We start from the raw sequence: 19,309 nt of genomic DNA, 5'->3' as shown, positions 1-19,309 counted from the left end.
TCCCCCTATGGGTACTGCCAGGGGAAAAACTTCCAGCACCAGTGCAAGAGATGAGCATGCACACCTATTGTGGAATACACATGAGCAATCACTCAAAGAAGTGAAGTTCAGAATGTTGCACAGAATGCCTTCAACAAAAATATCTGGAGAACTCTCCTTTAGCAGAGCCACACAGAGAGGATCCAGGGCAAAATCTGAAACTGTTTTTGTACTCGGGGGGGGGGGCCCTCAAACACTGAGGGGAGGGCTGGGGGACGGTTGGAGAATGAGCCTGTTCCACATTCACCCTGCAACAACAGCTCCTGTCTCAGAGGGCTTGGCCCAGCTCCCTGCTCTGGTTGTTGTGATCTGATGGGATCACAGTGCCACTCAGGTGTGGCCCTCTTGCCCCTCTGTCATGACTGGGGACAAGGGGTCGGTGGGCAAAACTTCAATGAATAGCACTGTGACCTGGAGTGTGGTGTCGTAGCACCACTCTGTCTGGGGTCCCTCTCAAACAGGGGGCCTAAGGCAAACTGCCCTCCAGACAGCCCTTTCCATTAGACGTAAAATTTTTTGTTTTGTTTTGTTATAACATGGGACTTGTCTGCTTCGGGAAGTTTATCAGCATAATTATGCCACAATTATTATAAGAATGTAGCAATACCAGTATAAAACTCTGTGTGGACACTCTTATTCCAGAGTAAGAACACCTTTTGCCACTTTAGCTTATGCTGTTTTCAAAATGACAAAAACTAAATCAGAAAAAGGCACTTTTATAGCGGAACAAGAGTGTCAACATGGGGAGTTATACCAGAGAAATTATACAGATATAGTTCTGCTGGTAAATTTCCCCAGGTAGGAAAACCTTCAAAAACAAACAAAAAAAGCCCCACAAATCCTATGGGGCTGATACTGTAGCAGCTCTGTTTTTATATCTCAGATAGCTTTAAATAGGAGGGCCACATAGGGAGCATCCACAAATCTGGAAGAGTAAATTAGAGGTCAAGAAATATATGCATTGTTGGTTCCTAATAAATCAATCAGGAAACAGAGATTTGAATATGTAATCTGATTGGCTGCAACAATAATATAGTGTAAACTGAGAAATCGATCAGGCTGCAGTTATTTGCACTAGTTATCAATAGTCAAGAACTCAGTACTGTTGGTCTTTGAGGAGATACTTACTTCTCTTCAATACTATCTTTTGTATGCTTATTGTCAAGATTGCCATCTGTGGGAGCAACCATTGTATTGCTACTGGAAGTGGTACCTGTAAATTAAGGACAAAGAGAAAAATAGCTTAGGATAGGTAAATATATTGAAAAGTTTATGCAATGTATGAATTTATCTGAAAATCCTGGATCTATATTTTCTTTGTACTAAAGCAATACTGTATAAGATCTGCAGGGATATGTTTATACTGCAATAAAACACCTGCGGCTGGCCTGGGTCAGCTGACTCGAGCTTGGGGGGAATGGGGGTCTAGCTGTGTGGCTATAACATAACAGTGTAGATGTCTGTGCTACGGCTGGAGCTCTGGGAATCCTTGGGGGTCTTAGGGCTCCAGTCCAAGCCTGAACATCTGCACCGTAATTTTATAGCCCCACAATCATAGCCCCATAAGCCCAAGTCAGCTGACCCAGGCCCACCTCATGTGTTATATTGCGGTGTAGATACTACCTAAGTGTTCATCACACTTTGTCGCAATATGTTCAAATAGAAATTGAGGACTATTTATTCCAATTTAAAAAACAATAATTATAATTTAGATTTAAAAATATGGGCTGCTATAAACAAACATTTTCACTTGATAGAGATCTTGAACGTTTTTGATAGTAAGGTCACTAATGCTTATGAAATAGTGTTTACTAATATGTTTAGTTTGTTTGTGTATATAAAGGATTTGTGTTCAAGTCTTTATGATGTGCATTTAGTAGAAAGTTAATTTTTTGTAAAAGGTTTTAAATATGTATTTCTTCCTTTCCTATATGCTGCATGCCACACATCTCTAAGGGTATGTCTACACTTACGGCGGTGTTTAGAGTACAGACACTGCACACCTGGTTGGCATGAAGAGCAGTGTAGATGGTGAGGCACAGCTTATACGAGTAGAGTGACCTAGATGCCTGAAACCTAGGGTATATACCCCACACAGCTCCCTACACTGCCCCATGTCTACACTACTATTTTTAATTGTGTAGTGTCCACTGTCCCCCTGATGCCGGAGCCTTTCACTGTGGCAGGAGAAGACTCAGGCAGCTCCCCTCTGCCAGAGCCTTTCCTTGCTACAGCAAAAAGAAAAGGAGTACTTGTGGCTCACGAAAGCTTATGCTCAAATAAATTGGTTAGTCTCTAAGGTGCCACAAGTACTCCTTTTCTTTTTGCGAATACAGACTAACACGGCTGTTACTCTGAAACCTTGCTACAGCAAAATGTTCTAGCAGGATGGAGGCAGGGAGACGAAAAGCTCAAGCAGCAGGGAGCTGCCAGAGCCTTTCCCTGCTGCCTCTCTCATCAGAGCCTTTTCTTGCTTCAATGAAAGGCTCTGGCAGTGAGAAGCTGCTCCCCACTGCTGCCCCCCTCCGGAGCCTTTCACTGCAGCGTGTAGCTACATATGCCAGTGAATGTAGACACAGCCTGTCTTTCAGTGCAGCGTGTAGCTATATGTAGCCTCCACAAGTGCAGAAATTGTCTAAAATGTAGGTTTTAGGGGGTCTGACATACGTTAATTCACAAGGTAAACAAATGAGAAATTAGAGTGCAAAAATACTATCTTTGTACTGTAGCTAGTATTAGCTATTTCTTTTTAAGACAAACTTGCGAGCAATATATAAAATAGTGGGCGGAAAGTGTTAGGCAACTTTAATATAAGTGCTTCTGCCACTCCACCTAAAATGAAGTATATCAGCACTTCGGATTTTTGTAGTTTGTTTCTTCCCCCTGCACGTCACATTTTTATAGTTTGCTACACAAATGCTTATAGTTTATTATTGTTTAATGCTAATGTAAGTGGGATGCTTTATAGATGGACATGAAGACAAGGGTAGATTCTGTGCTGCAACTCGAAGAGGCACAGCACAGAACTTGCAGCCCAAAGGGAGGGAACCAAAGGTGGCTGGCCTGGGCATTTCAGGGCCTGGACAGGCCCCAGGCATAATTTGTGGGGGCCTGCTTGTGTTATAGCAGACCCCCTGGCTGCCAACTAGCCACAGTGATGTCTAGAAACTGCCTAGAAACTTAAGCCTATGCCATGCAATAGCGCTGGCAAGGGGATTTTCAGAAAGAAGCCTTATGGCTGTCTTCCACACTTCCAGAGCCAGGGGAATCTGCCACAGATCCATGGGTAGGGTTGCCAACTTTCTGACTGCAGAAAACCCAACATCCTTGTCCTGCCCCTTCTCCGAGGCCCCACTCCCACTCACTCCATCCATCGCTTGCTCTCTGCCCCCCCTTCACTTACTCGCTCATTTTCACCGAGTTGGGGCAGGAGGTTGGGGTGTGGCAGGGAGTGAGGGCTCCAGCTGGGGGTGCAGGCTCTAGGGGGGGTTGCGGATGAGGGGTTTGGGGTACAGGAGGGGGCTGGGGCTGAGGAGTTCGAAGTATGGGAGGAGTCTCCTGGCTGGGGCAGGGGGTTGGGATGTGGGAAGGGGTGAGGGCTCTGGGGTGGGGCCAGGGATGAGGGACTTGGGGTACAGGAGTGGGTTCCAGGCTGGGGCCGAGGGGTTTGGAGTGCGAGAGGGTATGCGGGGTGTGGGCTCTGGGAGGGAGTGTGTGTGTGGGCGGGGGCTCAGGGCTGGCGCTTACCTCAGGCATCTCCCGGAAGGAGCTGGCATGTCCCTCTGGCTCCTAGCCAGAGGGGTGGCCAGGGGGCTCTCCACACTGCCCCCGTCTGCAAGCGCCGCCCCCACACCTTCCACTGGTCACAGTTCCTGGCCAATGGGAGCTGCAGAGACTGTGCTTGGGATAGCACCTACGCTGCGGACAGGGGCAACATGTGGAGCCTTCCTGGCTGCTGCTGCGCCTAGGATTCAGAGGGACATGCCAGCCACTTCTGGGAGCCATATGGAGCAGGCCATTGTGACTAACCAGACTTTTAGTGGCCCAGTAAGCTGTGCTGACTGTACTCCATGGGTTCAGTCCTACAAGGTTCTTAACTTAGAGTATGTGAAGTCATTGAGACTATTTATTTGTTTAAAATTAAGATGCTTAGGTGTTCTGCTGGATCAGAACTTGAGTGCTCAGCAAGCTGCAGGACTGGGGCACATGGAAAATACAGTGTCCTTTTAAGTCTTCAGGTTTGCTTGGTTTTTTAATTTGTAGAAACCAAGGCCTTTGTCTACACACAAAATTTGCACCAGTTTAATGAATATTGTTTTTAATGGCAAAGAGTCCTATGGCACCTTATAGACTAACAGACATATTGGAGCATAAGTTTTCGTGGGTGAATACCCATTTCGTCGGATGCATGTCAGTACAAATTCCCATCTTGAAACTCTTAAATAAGTTTACACTTTCATATATAGATTTTGCTTATGTCAGTAAGCTACAAATTTACACTACAGCAGTATAAACCTGTGTTAGTAGATTTAAAAATTCCCATCAGTTTAACTAACTTGATTTAAAAACTCACTTTAGTTAAACCAGTGCAAGTTTTGAGTGCAGACAAGGCTTAACATACACATAGTTTCACGCAATCTGACATTTAATGGTATCAATAAGTCTGGTTATTTTTAAAAAAAAATTTAAAAAAAAAGTTTTATTTGTTTATATTAAATCTATTGTGCCTGCACTGCATTTAGATTTTCCAATTAACTCATAACAATAGAAAATAACAACTGAAACACAGTAATAGCCTAGTCAAACGAATTCTCACCTGAAGTGACAGAAGGAATTTTGTAACTGGAAGTGATGCGGTAATATGGTGGATTATCCATGTGAGTGACTCCAGAGCTGACTGGATCTGTAAGCTGTAGTTCATTCACCAGTTCTTCCAATAGTTGCATTGTTTTATCTCTACCCAAGTAAACAATAACCTTCTTCACCTGCCATTAAAAACAGAAATATAAATAAGAGATTGAATCTGTTTTTTAAAGATGAGGAAAAAACAGAAGGTGAACTGTACATCACAATCCTTTGCCTTTAGATACAGACCATTTACTATTCATTGCATGTGAAGATTTATGTAATCTATTCTAGTTCTAAGAGAAATCATAATGTCTTAAGTATCTGTCACTAGGAGTAAACATCAGAAATATAAACAAAGATAGTATTCCTTACTGAGATATCACGAAGATAAAAAAATTCCTTAGCATTGTTATAAAAAACCCGTTAGATTATTATTAAAATGCAAATATTTAAAAATTGTACAGACTTTGATATTCACCATTTATTGTGATTGTTTACTTTTTGTATTTAATTTAAGTTGGACAACGAAAATGCAAACTTATAAAGTTTCACTTTTGTTTTTATCCAGTTTCACTTTCTGATTCTCATACATTACTATAGCTGCATGTTTGTTGTGTACGCTGCCATCACACATTTAAAAAAATAATGATTTCATTGAAACACCTTTTAAAAAACAATGAAACACATTTCAATTAGGTTTTGTAAAATCACGTTATAATAAACCTACACTTTTGCCCTATACAGCGTCCTTTTAATGCTGATACAGTATGAACTTTATTTTACTTATATTATTTGTACCACTTTTCTTGTTCAAGTGCTAATATTGCAACATAGCATATGTTTAAATCTCAAGACGATGGAGTCCTTCATATGTTTTAACAGGATCTTAAACAACTAATTAAAAGAAATATTTTACTATTAACTGCATATTAAGTCTATGTGGGATCTATATGAGGTCTTATTTCAGTAAGTTATATTCTTAAAGAAATAAAGGAAGAAAAAAAGTACTTCGAACTCAATGCTGAGAAACAGAAGATTGTCAATGGTTATCCTGGTTAGGAATAAAATGACTGCTCATTCTTTTACTACTCAGCAGCCTCTGATAACATAAGAGATGCCAGGTGTCTGGTTTTCAGCTGAAACGAAAAAGGACCCTGGTGGTTTCAGGCATTACCGCTGACCAGGCCATTAAAAGTCCGGTTAGCGCGGAGTAGGGAGGCTTCCTATCCGGCTCCACGCAGCTCCCGGGAAGTGGCCAGCATGTCCCTCCGGCTCCTAAGCGTAGGGACAGCCACAGGGGCTCTGGACACTGCCCCCGCCCCGAGCACCAGCTCCACAGCTCCGATTGGCCTGGAACCATGGCCAATGGGAGCTGCGGGGGTGGCGCCTATGGACCAGAGCAGCGTACAGAGCCCTTCCCCCCCGCCCCACCTGGGAGCTGGAGGGAGATGCCAGCCGCTTCCCTGGAGCTGCCTGAGCCCAGAGCCTGCATCCCTCCCACCCTCCCACACCCCAACTCCCTGCCCCAGCCCTCAGCCCCCTCCCACATCCAAATTCCCTCCTGCAGCCCGCAGCACCCTACCCCAACCCTGAGCCCCCTCAGGCAACAAACTCCCTCTCGGAGCCTGCACCCCGTATCATCTCCTGCACCCCAACCCCCTGCCTCAGCCCTGAGCCCATTCCTGCACTCCGAACCTCTCAGCCCCAGCCCAGAGGCCCCTCATCCAACCAAAACCCCTCATCCCGGCCCCACCCCAGAGTCCGCACCCCCAGCCGGAGCCCTCGCCCTCACCCCTTCCTGCACCCCAACCCCCTGCCCAAGTCCTGTGAAAATGAGTGAGTGAGGGTGCGGGAGAGTGAGTGACGGAGGGAGGGGGGATGGAGTGAGTCGGGAACAGGGCCTCAGAGAAGGGGTGGGGTAGGGGTGTTCGGTTTTCTGCTATTAGAAAGTCGGCAACCCTAAATAACATTGATCTTGAATTTATCTTGGGGCATCTAGAGATCCTGGAAACTGGATGGAGTCACTCATCAGTGTCTCCATTATGATTTTTCTGTGTGAACTCAGAAGTTAGTGGCAAACAGTTGCTCTGTGGGCTCTCTAATGCAGAGTACCATAGAGGGTTATTTTGTCATTGCTTTGGTTCAACATGTATATGAGATTATACTGGGTTGTGATGTGAGGTGGTTGAGCTGGAATTCCCTCATTAAAAGTTGGAAAGAATTATTGGCACCATGTTCCTTGTTATTAATTACTCCACAAAATTCTGAACAGTGCTGCTCTTCTCTCAGAACCCATTGGTAAAACGGGCCTGCTCACCCTGTAACCCCTTGTTTCTACCCACAAATAATTCCTATGCCCCTCCATTCTTGGAAGGTTTCCACAATTCTACAGGTCTGTAGGTAGCCCTTGCAGTATTCCATCATTCATTTATTAATTTATCAGTCATGAAAAATACTTATCTTTTTAATCCCTAGTCAAAATAGAGTTTTCTTTTAAAGATACAGTACTATATGGTGGTGCAAGAAGAAAGAATACGGTAACACGATATGAGAAGAAAGAGGGAGTGAAACATAATATTAAAAATCATCATGCATTTCTGAACAGAGGAATTCATTTCTAAAAATACAACCATGCCAAAAAGGGGAAGTCTTCTCACTGGGAGAACATTTGCATTTTGGAAGATAATTTGAAATAGAAAATACTTGTTACCATCAGAGACTGCAAAGTAGGAGACATTGAATTTGAACTGGTCACAGCATTGAGTTGTTACATTGTGACACAATGGGATGGCATTGGCCTCATGCTGTATTAGAATGAGATATCATGACCCTTTATGTTACTATTCATCTATTTAGTGGTCTTCGATAAGGAGTTGCTAAACACATAAAATACAATTTTAAAGAAATAAGGATGTGAGGGAAGACTGTAGCATCAAGTACTTACATAAGGCAAGAGGCTGGGTTCGCTATTCACTCCACAAATGCTGATCAAGAAGTGCAAAATTATTTTCAGATTCTTTGGCCAGCTGTCTGCTAGAGTAGTCCAGACATTCTCTATCTCTGACCATGCCACTTCATCACCATACTAGAAAACAAAATTAAGATATCCCTTTTGTAAAGTTCAATAATATAAATAACTTCAAGCAAGGATTTTCTATTGAATAAGTTTAAGAGGCTTGAGAAAAAGGAAACCTAAACCTTATGAGCAGCTGCTATGTTTTATCCATTTCTATACACTGAAGCTTTTATGAATGCTCATCCTCTTTAATATATTCCCCAAATACAAGTAATTATCTCAGGGTCACTACAGTGAGCAAAGACTAACAATTTATAGTAAAAGCTGTGTTATCCAGCACTTTATCAACCAGAAAGCTCTATCATCCGGCATTTCTAATATCTCCCAAAACAAATCTTTAATCTAGTAACAGGGACTGGTATACTGTCCAGGAGGTTATGCAATTGCACATTCTACACTCTACTTTTATGCAAAAGAGGCAGAAGACAAGTAAACAAGTGGATACCATGGATTTATTCAAAAAAGCAGGTTCCAGGGTGTGTCATAGGGTCATTACAGATTCAGCCCAATCTCCTACACCTTCTACATCTACAATGATAACTGACTTTGATAATGATGACCCTGAGGCACTGCAAGAGCCTGAAGTGCCTTTTGAATCAAAGAAAGATTAAATTATTAAATTATCAGTATAGTTTTACTGTTAAGTGTATTTTTAGTGATCTTGGTGTACGCCATGAACTGCCCATGGTGATATGTAGTGTCATAAGATAACCTACTGTATAGAAAACTTTACCTGTATACACTTAAGTGCTTCAAGAAACCAACCACTCTGCAATGCAGTACTACTGGATTGGTGAGTACCTGTAAACTTTATTCATTTTATTGTATTCTAATTCTTTGAAAATTGGTATTCAATTGGTAAGTATAACTCTTAGTTAACTGGAATTTGAGACTAACCAGCACTCCTCATTCCCCCAATGTGCTGGATAAGCTTGTACTGTAGTTTGGAATGCATACTTGTCAGCTATGCAGATTTAGCTGCCACTGCTGAGGTTTTACTAATGCATCCCAGCTACTGACAGTCCTACACAATGTCCTAGAAACCATTTACTACTGGAATTTTTTAATTTAAAAAGCTAGCCTTTCACCACTAGGAGCCACTGGGCAGAGGACCAGGCACTCTTACCCTCCCTTTTTCTCTGCTGTCATACAGAAAATAAATGAGACAAGGAAAGCAGACAGCCTTCAGTCAGCTACCAGCAACAGGATTAGCCCACACCACTACCATCTCTCTCATATCCCACCCTTCCACATCACTCTCAGAACTTCCGTGTCTAAGGAGATAAAAGGTTAAGGATAATCTAGGCATGGGCCAATATTTAAACAAATACTTTGCCTCAGTCTTTAATGAGGAGCTTTGGGATAAATGGTAGGACGACAAATGGGAATGAGGATATGGAGGTAGATATTACCACATCCGAGGTAGAAGCCAAACTTGAACAGCTTAATGGGACTAAATCGGGAGGCCCAGATAATCTTCATCCAAGAATACTAAAGGAATTGGCACATGAAAGTGCAAGCCCATTAGCAAGAATTTTTAATGAATCTGTAAACTCAGGGGTTGTACCATATGACTGGAGAATTTCTAACATAATTCACTTTCCCCCCCCCCCCTTCTTAAAAATAGGATCTGGGTAACTACAGGCTAGTTAGTTTGACATCTGTAGTATGCAAGGTCTTGGAAAAAATTCTGAAGGAGAAAGTAGTTAAGGACATTGAGGTCAATGGTGATTAGGACAAAAGACAACACGGTTTTACAAAAGGTAGATCGTGTCAAACCAACCTGAACTCCTTCTTTGAGAAGGTAACAGATTTTTTAGACAAAGGAAATGCAGTGGATCTAATTTACCTCGATTTCAGTAAGGCATTTGATATGGTTTCACATGGGGAATTATTAGCTAAATTGGAAAAGATGGGGATCTGTATGAAAATTGAAAGTTGGATAAGGAATTGGTTAAAGGGGAGACTACAACAGGTCACAATGAAAGGTGAACTGTCAGGCTGGAAGGAGATTACTAGTGGAGTTCCTCAGGGCTCGGTTTTGGGACCAATCTTATTTAATCATTTTATTACTGACCTTGGCTCAAAAAGTGGGAATGTGCTAATAAAGTTTGCGGATGACACAAAGCTGGGAGGTATTGCCAATACAGAGAAGGACCGGGATATCATACAGGAAGATCTGGATGACCTTGTAAACTGGAGTAATAGTAATAGGATGAAATTTAATAGTGAAAAGTGCAAGGTCATGCATTTAGGGATTAATAACAAGAATTTTTGTTATAAACTGGGGACGCATCACTTGGAAGTAACAGAGGAAGAGAAGGACCTCTGAGTATTGGTTGATCACAGGATGACTGTAAGACGCCAATGTGATATGGCCATGCAAAAAGCTAATGTGGTCTTGGGATGCATCAGGCAAGGTATTTCCAGTAGAGATAAGGAGGTGTTAGTAGCGTTATGCAAGGCACTGGTGAGACCTCATCTGGAATATTGTGTGCAGCTCTGGTCTCCCATGTTTAAGAAAGATGAATTCAAACTGCAACAGGTACAGAGAAGGGCTACTGGGATGATCAGAGGACTAGAAAACCTGTCTTATGAAAGGAGACTCAAGGAGCTTGGCTTGTTTAGCCTAACTAAAAGAAGGCTGAGAGGAGATATGATTGCTCTCTATAAATATATCAGAGAGATAAATACCACGGAGGGAGAAAAATTATTTAAGCTCAGTACCAAAGCGGACACAAGAACAAACAGATATAAACTGGCCATCAGGAAGTTTAGACTTGAAATTAGACGAAGGTTTCTAACTATCAGAGGAGTGAAGTTCTGGAACAGCCTTCCAAAGGAAGCAGTGGGGGCAAAGGACATATCTGACTTCAAGACTAAGCTTGATAAGTTTATGGAGGGGATGGTATGATGGGATAGCCTAATTTTGGCAATTAATTGATCTTTAGCTATTAGCGGTAGATATGCCCAATGGCCTGTGATGGGATGTTAGATAGGATGGGATCTGAGTTACGACAGAGAATTCTTTCCCGGGTGTCTGGCTGGTGAGTCTTGCCCACACGCTCAGGGTCTAGCTGATCGCTATATTTGGGATCAGGAAGGAATTTTCCTCCAGGGGAGATTGGCAGAGGACCAGGGGGGGTTTCGCCTTCCTAATCAGCGTGGGGCACGGGTCACTTGTTGGAGGATTTTCTGCACCTTGAAGTCTTTAAACCACGATTTGAGGACTTCAATAACTCAGACATAGGTTAGGGGTTTATTACAGGAGCGGGTGGGTGAGATACTGTGGCTTGCGTTGTGCAGGACATCAGACTAGACGATCATAATGGTCCCTTCAGACCTTAAAATCTATGATTCTATGACAAGAAGGGAGGGAGAAAGATGTAATTTACTAAATGGAGAGGGAACAAAGAAAACCTATTGTTTACCTGGAGGCAGGAAGAAACAGAATGACAAACAAATCATCCAGGGAGAATGAAGAAACAGAGAAGACAAACACAATCTGAGCAATCCCTTTGAGGTTCTCTCACCACTAGTTTTTAGGTAGGCTTGTTGGGTTGTTTTTTAAGTTACACAAGGAAGTTATCTATCTAGATATCTAAATTATGGGACAGCAATTTTAAGCCTGTGATCATTAAGACATTCTTATTGAAAATAACCTGTTATTATTTTATAGACTCAATAGCATGCCATGTGCTTCTCCTAAAATTGCCCAGAATGTTCATTAAACTATTTGGTAGCTCCCAGACCCACAAGTAATTTGGAGAACTGGCTTTTGAAAATTTTTGCATAAGTTGACAACCATGCTAATGAAGAATTTCATACTGCCTAAATCAGCTTGCTAATAAAAGCTCACTAACTGGTATCAGTAGCCCTACACTTCCCCTCTTCCCCTTCTGGATTTAACAATTCTCTGAATCAAACAACAAGAAACATCAAAAGACTGGTTTTACCTGTGCTGTCATATACATCAGATTGTTTAAAACCATAGCAGTAGCCTGTGGTGATCCCCAGCCTTCTCCTCGTAGCCAGCGTCTGCTGTTTACCATCATTTCTCTGTCTTTTAAAGAATCCTCTTCATCTTCATCTTGATGCCGTATTGTTGGCAAAGGTTTCAAATCTACCAACTCAATATTATTCATCCACGGTAGCAAATAGTGCAGCATCACCTGTCTCCCAGCAGGGCGTGCTGTTTGAATTCTCTGGCTTACCTCTGTTTTTCAAAAATAAATACATACATAAAATTCAAATTCATAAATATTACTAGAAAAGTTTCTGTAGTAGTATATTTATAGTTTTAGTATTTCATACAGGAATAAATTAATACTATTATTAGGGCTGTCAATCACAGTTAACTCACGCAATTAACTCAAAAAATTAATCGTGATTAAAAAACGAATCACGATTAATCACATTTTAATCACGCTGTTAAACAATAGAATTCCAATTGAAATGTATTAAATATTTTTGATGTTTTCTACATTTTCAAATATATTGATATCAATTACAACACAGAATACCAAGTGTACAGTGCTAACTTCATATTATTTTTATTACAAATATTTGCACTGTAAAAACGATAAAATAAATATTTTTCAATTCACCTCATACAAGTACTGTAGTGCAATCTTTTTATGGTGAAAGTGGAACTTACAAATGTAGAATTTTTTTTGTTACATAACTGCACTCAAAAAACCAAAACAATGTAAAACTTTAGAGCCTACAAGTCCACTCAATCCTACTTCTTGTTCAGCCAATCACTAAGACAAACAAGTTTGTTTCCATTTATGGGACATAACGCTGCCCACTTCTTTTTTTACAATGTCACCCTGAAAGTGAGAATAGGCGTTTGCATGGCACTTTTATAGCTGGCATTGCAAGGTATTTATGTGCCAGCTATGCTAAACATTCGTATGCCCCTTCAAGCTTCGGCCACCGTTCCAGAGGACGTGCTTCCATACTGATGATGCTCATTTAAAAAAAAAAAAAAAGTGTTAATTCTCCCGTGAGGGAGAACTGTATGTTTCCTGTTCTGTTTTACCCGCATTCTGCCATATATTTCATGTTATAGCAATCTCGGATGATGACCAAGCACGTTATTCATTTTAAGAACACTCACTGCAGATTTGACAAAATGCGAAGATGGTACCAATGTGAGATTTCTAAAGATAGCTACAGCACTCGACCCAAGATTTAAGAATCTGAAGTGTCCTCCAAAATCTGAGAGGGATTAGGTGTGGAGCATGCTTTCAGAAGCCTTAAAAGAGCAACACTCCGATGCAGAAACTACAGAACTGAATCACCAAAAAAGCTAGTTGCATCTGACTCAGATGATGAAAATGACTATGCATCAGGCCGCACTGCTTTGGAATGTTGTCAAGCATAACCTGTCATCGGCATGGACGCATGTCCTCTGGAATGGTGGCTGAAGCATGAAGAGACATATGAACCTTTAGAGCATCTGGCATGTAAATATCTTGCGACATCTGCTACAACAATGCCATGCAAACACCTGTTGTCACTTTCAGGTGACACTGTAAACAAGAACTGGGGAGCATTATCTCCAGCAAATGGAAACAAACTTGTTTGTCTTAGCAATTGGCTGAACAAGAAATAGGACTGAGCGGACGTGTAGGCTCTGAAGTTTTACATTTTTTTTATTTTTGCGTGCAGTTATTTCTTGGTACACAATTCTACATTTGTAAGTTCAACTTTCATGATAAAGAGATTGCGCTACACTATTTGTATTAGATGAATTGAAAAATACTACTGCTTTTGTTTTTTACTGTGCAAATATTCGTAATAAAAAATAATATAAAGTGAGCACCGTACACTGTATTCTGTGTGGTAACTAACTGAAATCAATATATTTGAAAATGTAGAAAACATCAAAAATATTTAAATAAATGGTATCCTATTATTCTTTAAAAGTGTGATTAATCACACGATTAATTTTTTTAATCACTTGACATCCTTATTATTGAAGATATTTCTTATTTAACTGAGAACAAATTTGTCCTCACAATCCAAATGAAGGATACAGATTTCAACTGAATAAGCCTTTTGCTGAACAAAATTATATTGCAGAATTGGAATGCTGATAGTGCAGGTAGTATCAACTGATACATTCATATTTAACATTAAGTAAAACTTAAATTGTCAACTTATAAGAAGGAAGCCCATACTTGGAAACTCTCTTTATTAAAAACAGTTAACTATGTATCCATTTCAAAAACAATTTAAACTGAAAACCAAATGTATTAGGGTTAAATATTTCATATTCACTAATCTAACAGACAAGATAGTCAGTTATAATACAAAAGGATCATGTCAGAAGTTGTCTGGTTAAAAGAAACTACTTAAAGTGTCTTTAAAGTTGTCTGAGGCACTGATCCTGCAAAGACCTATGCATGTCCTTGAAGTCTCAGGGTGACATTCTGGCCCCAACAGAAGTCAATGGCAAAATTCCAATTGACTTCAGCATGACAAGGATTTAATCCAGCGTGTAAAGTCAAGCAAGGGTTAAATCTTTGCAGGACAGGGTTCTACTGAGTAGGTTATGACTTCAGCCATTAAAAGAAGAACTACCCCTTCTCTACATGGCTGAAGAGCACACAATACCATTTTTTAACATAATGAGCGACTGAAGGAATACCAGATCATTGCAAGACTAACATATCCAAAAAGTCAAACCACTACATGCTCGGGATTTGGCACTGACAGGACATAGGGAATGCCTCTAGCTGTTCCAAGTCTGCCTGTAAGAGTCCAGTTTCTGACCCATTTAGCAATACAGGGAGCACACAGGTTTGACAGATCTTGAACTCTGTCTCAGCACAAAGATGTTTTTGCATCCGTACCTGAGACATGGACTTCATTCAGGAGCTGACATCCATCAGCTGAAGAAGAAACAGTTACTAATCTGCTCTGTAACTACTTTGCTTCAAATGTGTTGCACATATCCATTCTACCTCAGGTGTGGGCACTCTCAGGGCATAGTTGTCGGAGATTTTTCCCTCAGCAGTACCTGGTCAGGGTGGCTCATGTGCCCTCTGCTGCCTCATGCTGCTGCATGATGGTGCTGCGCCACCCCTGACCCGCTTTCTCACTGCTCATGACAATTGTTGGAATGTGTGCCCTTGCTAGTGAAAGTTTTTCCTCTTATTTGTATATAGCGTGAACCTGTTTCAGTAGTTTGTTTTTGGTTAGTTTTAGATATAAGTTTTCTTTTGAAGCGTTTTCAAACACTTCAGTTCCTGTTCCTGGGTACTGGTACTGTTGCATTCCTCAGTCACCAGGGTTTAAACCCTGCCAATTTTGCAAGCTGCCAATACCAGTGAATGAGCCACACTCCAGCTGGCTGAAGTGTCTTGGGGAGACTCATATCAGGGTTCAGTGTCAAATCTGCAGACTTTAAACCTAGAATCAAGAAACACAGTGAGGTCAGGCTTAAGTTTCTGCTGATAGAGGCAAAGCTGAGCCCACATTGGAGTCTATTTGTTGAAGAAGAGGAAGTTACTCACCTTGTGCAGTAACAAGGGTTCTTTGACAGGTGTCCCCCAGTGGGTGCTCCACTTTAGGTGTCGGTGTGTCCACTTTTTGGTGGCAGTGCTTGGTCGGGGTGCGCGTGCACAGTAGTCATCTCAGAGTACCATTGGCACCTCATTTAGCGTGCGTACGACCTGACCTGTTCAGTTCCTTCTCTATCGCAGAGCTCAAGGCATGAACTCCGAAGTAGAGGGGAGGAGGGTGGGTAGTGGAGCATCCACAGAGACACACATCTCGAAGAACTCTCGTTACTGCACAAGATGAGTAACTTTCTTTTCTTCTTTGAGTAGTGTCCCTGTGGGTGCTCCACTTCAGGTGTCTGAAGAACAGTGCCCTGCTGCGGACGGTAGGGGCTTTGGAGTCGTGTGTTGTTGCAGAGAGCACAGTAAGGCCTAATATAGGACTTGTCTACACTGGCAATTTACAGCGCTGCAACTTGCTCATTCATACTGCCAGGCGCAACAGATAAGGGAACCAAGTCTGTCTGGACCACACTGGAACAATTAGTAAGATATGGGCCTAGTCAGTCCGTATCTCGTGAACGACTCATGAGATTAGAGGTATTGGTGGGAATGCGTACATGAGTGATGTATCCCCTAGTGACTTGGGTGCTAGTCCCACCCTAGAGCAGAAAAGTGGGCACTTGTGGTTTGTTACTGATGCGAACAGGTATACAAATGGATAGCCCCATTTTTGGAATACCAATTGGAGGACACTGTCGTGTATTTCCCACTTGTGTTCCTCAGAGAAGTGTATCTGCTTAGTGTGTTCACCATCATATTCTGACACCCCAGGAGATAAGATGCTGAGATGGGTACGTTGTGGTGAATGCACCAGTTCCACAATTTCAGGGCCTGGTGCAGAGTGAATGAGAGAAAGCTCCTGTTTGACAATTGATATCGAACATGCATACTATATTGTCCGTCAGTATGTGGATTGATTCGTTCCATATGATTGGGAGGAAGTGCCTACGTGCACTGCATACTGCTTGGACCTCCAGGAAATTGATGTGGAGCTGAGTTTCCATTGGTGACCACTAGCCTTACATGGTGTACTGGTCTAAGTGAGCTCCCCAGCTTATGAGTGATGCATCGGTCATGATTATTAGTGATAGAGGATCCTGTTGGAAAGAAATCCCTGTGCAGGTGTTTTCTGGTTTCAGCCACTACTTGAGTGATGCAATGACCTTTGAGGGTATTGTCACTCTTTTGTTTAGACTGTTTGCAGGGAGTGCACACAGTGCTCAGCCAGCCCTGTAGGCACCGCATATGCAGTCTCGCATGTCTCACCATGAACATCATGGCTGACATGTGACCCAATATCTGTAGGCAGGTTCTGGAGGACATTTTAGGGCTGCCAGTGACTGTCGAGATGAGGTTGGCATTGTCATGAATCTGTGATGGGGCAACAGTGCCCTGGCCTTTGTGGAGTCGAGGTAGGCCCTAGTGAATTCCAGTTGTTGCACTGGGTTCAGTGTAGATTTCTGTATATTTATCTGCAACCCTAGTGTCTGGAACAGCTTGATGGTTGTCTTCTACACCAGTGGTCTCCAAAGTGGGATGCGTGCACCCCAGTGTGTCCGCAAGACCATCCCTGGGGGTGCGCAGTGGGAGGAGCGCCGCCGAAGGAGCGCTGCTGGCACACCGACAGCAGCTCAGCTCTCCCCGACCTTCGATTCTTCGGTGGCACGCCAGTGGCAGCATGGCTCTCCCTGCTCTGTCTTTGGCTGTACGCCGGCAGCAGCTTTTTTTTTTTTTTTTTTTTTGTGCTTCCCTAGAGCTGGCCCTGGCGGTGCATGATCCAGAAAGTTTGGAGACTGCTGTTCTACACCATGTGTGTCATTTCTTCCCGAGTTGTGCCTTTCAGTAGACAATCATCTAGGTACGGGAAGATCATCACTCCTCTCCTTTGTAAATGGACTGCCACTATGGTGAGGGTTTTTAAAAAAACTCAAGGGGCAGTGGAAAGGCCAGAAGGTAGTATTCTGTCTTGGTAATGGTTGACCCCTACCAAGGATCTTAAAAATGGTCTCTGCACTGGGTGTATGGTAATATGAAAGTAAGCATCTTGGAGGTCAAGGGCTGAAAAGCAGTCCCCCTTGTCTAGAGCTGGAATAATTGTGGCCAGTGTGACCACTTTGAATCTATGATTCCGCACAAATTTGCTGAGCTTCCAAAGACCTAAGATGGGCCTCCATCCACCGTTTTTCTTTTTGGTGAGAAAATAATGGGAGTAAAAACCTTTCCCTTTGTATTGAGCTGGAATTTGATCCACGGCACCCAATTGTATGAGATGGTTCACTTTCTGTTGTAAGAGGTGCTCGTGAGAAGAGTCCCTGAAGAGGGACGGGAAAAGAGGTAGGGTAGTGGGAAGAGCGAGGAAGGGGATGGCATTACCCGATATTATAATCTGCAGTACCCATTGGTCCGGTTTCATTGCTGCCCAGGCATGGTAGAATGGGCACAGGTGGTGGCCAAAAGGTTGGGTAGGAGTATCTTATAGAGCTGTATCGCGGGGGAGATCGTTCAGACCCTCGACCAAGACTTCAAAACTGTGGGTTGGTGGTAGATGGTTGTGAAGAGGAGGACTGAGTTTGAGTAGCCCTACATCTTTGTGAACATTGTTTATTTCTGTTCTGGTCAAACTGCCATTGTTGTGGATGGTGGAAAGAGGTGTCTCTACCCTTTTGGTACAGTTTTGTTAGGAGACGTGTCTATGGCTAAGGTGCGCAGATTGGCACTAGAGTCCTTCATAGAGTGAAGAACTTTGTCCATTTTTACGGAGAAGAGTTTCTCCCGGTTGAAGGGGAGATCTTCTACCTTGAGTTGGAGCTCTTTGGTGATCCCGGACGACTGCAACCACAAAGCCCTATGCATTATGACTGCCATGGCCATTGTTCTCGCTGCAGTGTCCGTTACATCCATTGAGGCCTGTAGGGCTGTCCAGGCAATTAGCTGTTCCTCCTTCATGATAGCATTGAACTAAGGATGTTTTTCCTCCGGTAAGGCATCAAGAAATTCTTGCAATTCACTATAGTTGTCGTAGTTGTACTTGGCTAAAAGGGCCAAATAATTGGCTATCTGCAAGTGGAGTGTAACTGATGAGCATACTTTTCTGCCTAAGAGGTCTAATCGTTTATGTTCTTCGTCCTGTGGAGTGGACAGGAATTGGGGTTGTTAGCTGTGATAGTTAGCAGCTTCTACCACTAGAGAATTGGGTTATGGATGAGAGAACAAAAAGTCCACCCTTTTAGCCGGGACGAAGTACTTTCTGTTGGCAGGTGGTATGATTGCGGGGGTCTGCCAAATATTCTCTGCCAGTTCCATTACGGCATCATTTATTGGTAGTGCAATTTTGGATGTAGTGGATGTCTGTAAAATTTGCAGTAGCTTGTACTGGTTTTCTTGCACCTCTTCTAGGGAGATGTCTTGTCTGGCAGATACTCAGTTCCTGAAATTGTTTCAGGTCATTAACTGTGTTTGGAGGTGGTGGTAAGACTGCCTCGTCATGGGAAGACAATGGGTTGCGGGCTGGGGAAATGTCTGCATGGTCCAAACCTTCTTCCTCCTCATCTACCATGTACTCTGGTGCTTCTGACGTCTCTCTGATTGGGGAAGTTGGAGAACGAATTTCCCTTCAGGCTGGGGTTGAGGGCCTTGTGTAGTGAGCCTTATATACCACCCATGGGTCCCAAGGGTGGCCACTGCATGGGAAAGGACATCAGAGGACACATCCAGGGTTGCCTGTACTATTGCTGTACCTCGCGAGGTTGGCGAGATTTGGTTCTAACAGATT

The 19,309-nt window shown here is 42.7% G+C and overlaps 1 protein-coding gene across 1 annotated transcript in view; it reads right to left on the bottom strand.

Annotated features, from left to right (window-relative positions):
- The window catches only part of FRYL (FRY like transcription coactivator), a 416,688-nt gene that overhangs the window by 120,765 nt on the left and 276,614 nt on the right, over positions 1-19,309 (bottom strand). The window contains exons 34-37 of the mRNA XM_084625954.1: positions 11,920-12,179; positions 7,832-7,972; positions 4,856-5,024; positions 1,168-1,252 (exon numbers count right to left, since the gene is read on the bottom strand). Of these exons, the coding sequence (XP_084482080.1) occupies positions 1,168-1,252; positions 4,856-5,024; positions 7,832-7,972; positions 11,920-12,179 (655 nt within the window). The remainder of the gene's footprint in view (positions 1-1,167; positions 1,253-4,855; positions 5,025-7,831; positions 7,973-11,919; positions 12,180-19,309) is intronic.

This window comes from Lepidochelys olivacea, assembly GCF_965140295.1.
Source record: "Lepidochelys olivacea isolate rLepOli2 genome assembly, chromosome: 4".
Taxonomy (NCBI): Eukaryota; Metazoa; Chordata; order Testudines; family Cheloniidae; genus Lepidochelys; species Lepidochelys olivacea.
The sequence above is the reverse complement of the archived record's forward strand: the minus strand, read 5'-3'. Positions and strand labels throughout refer to the sequence as shown.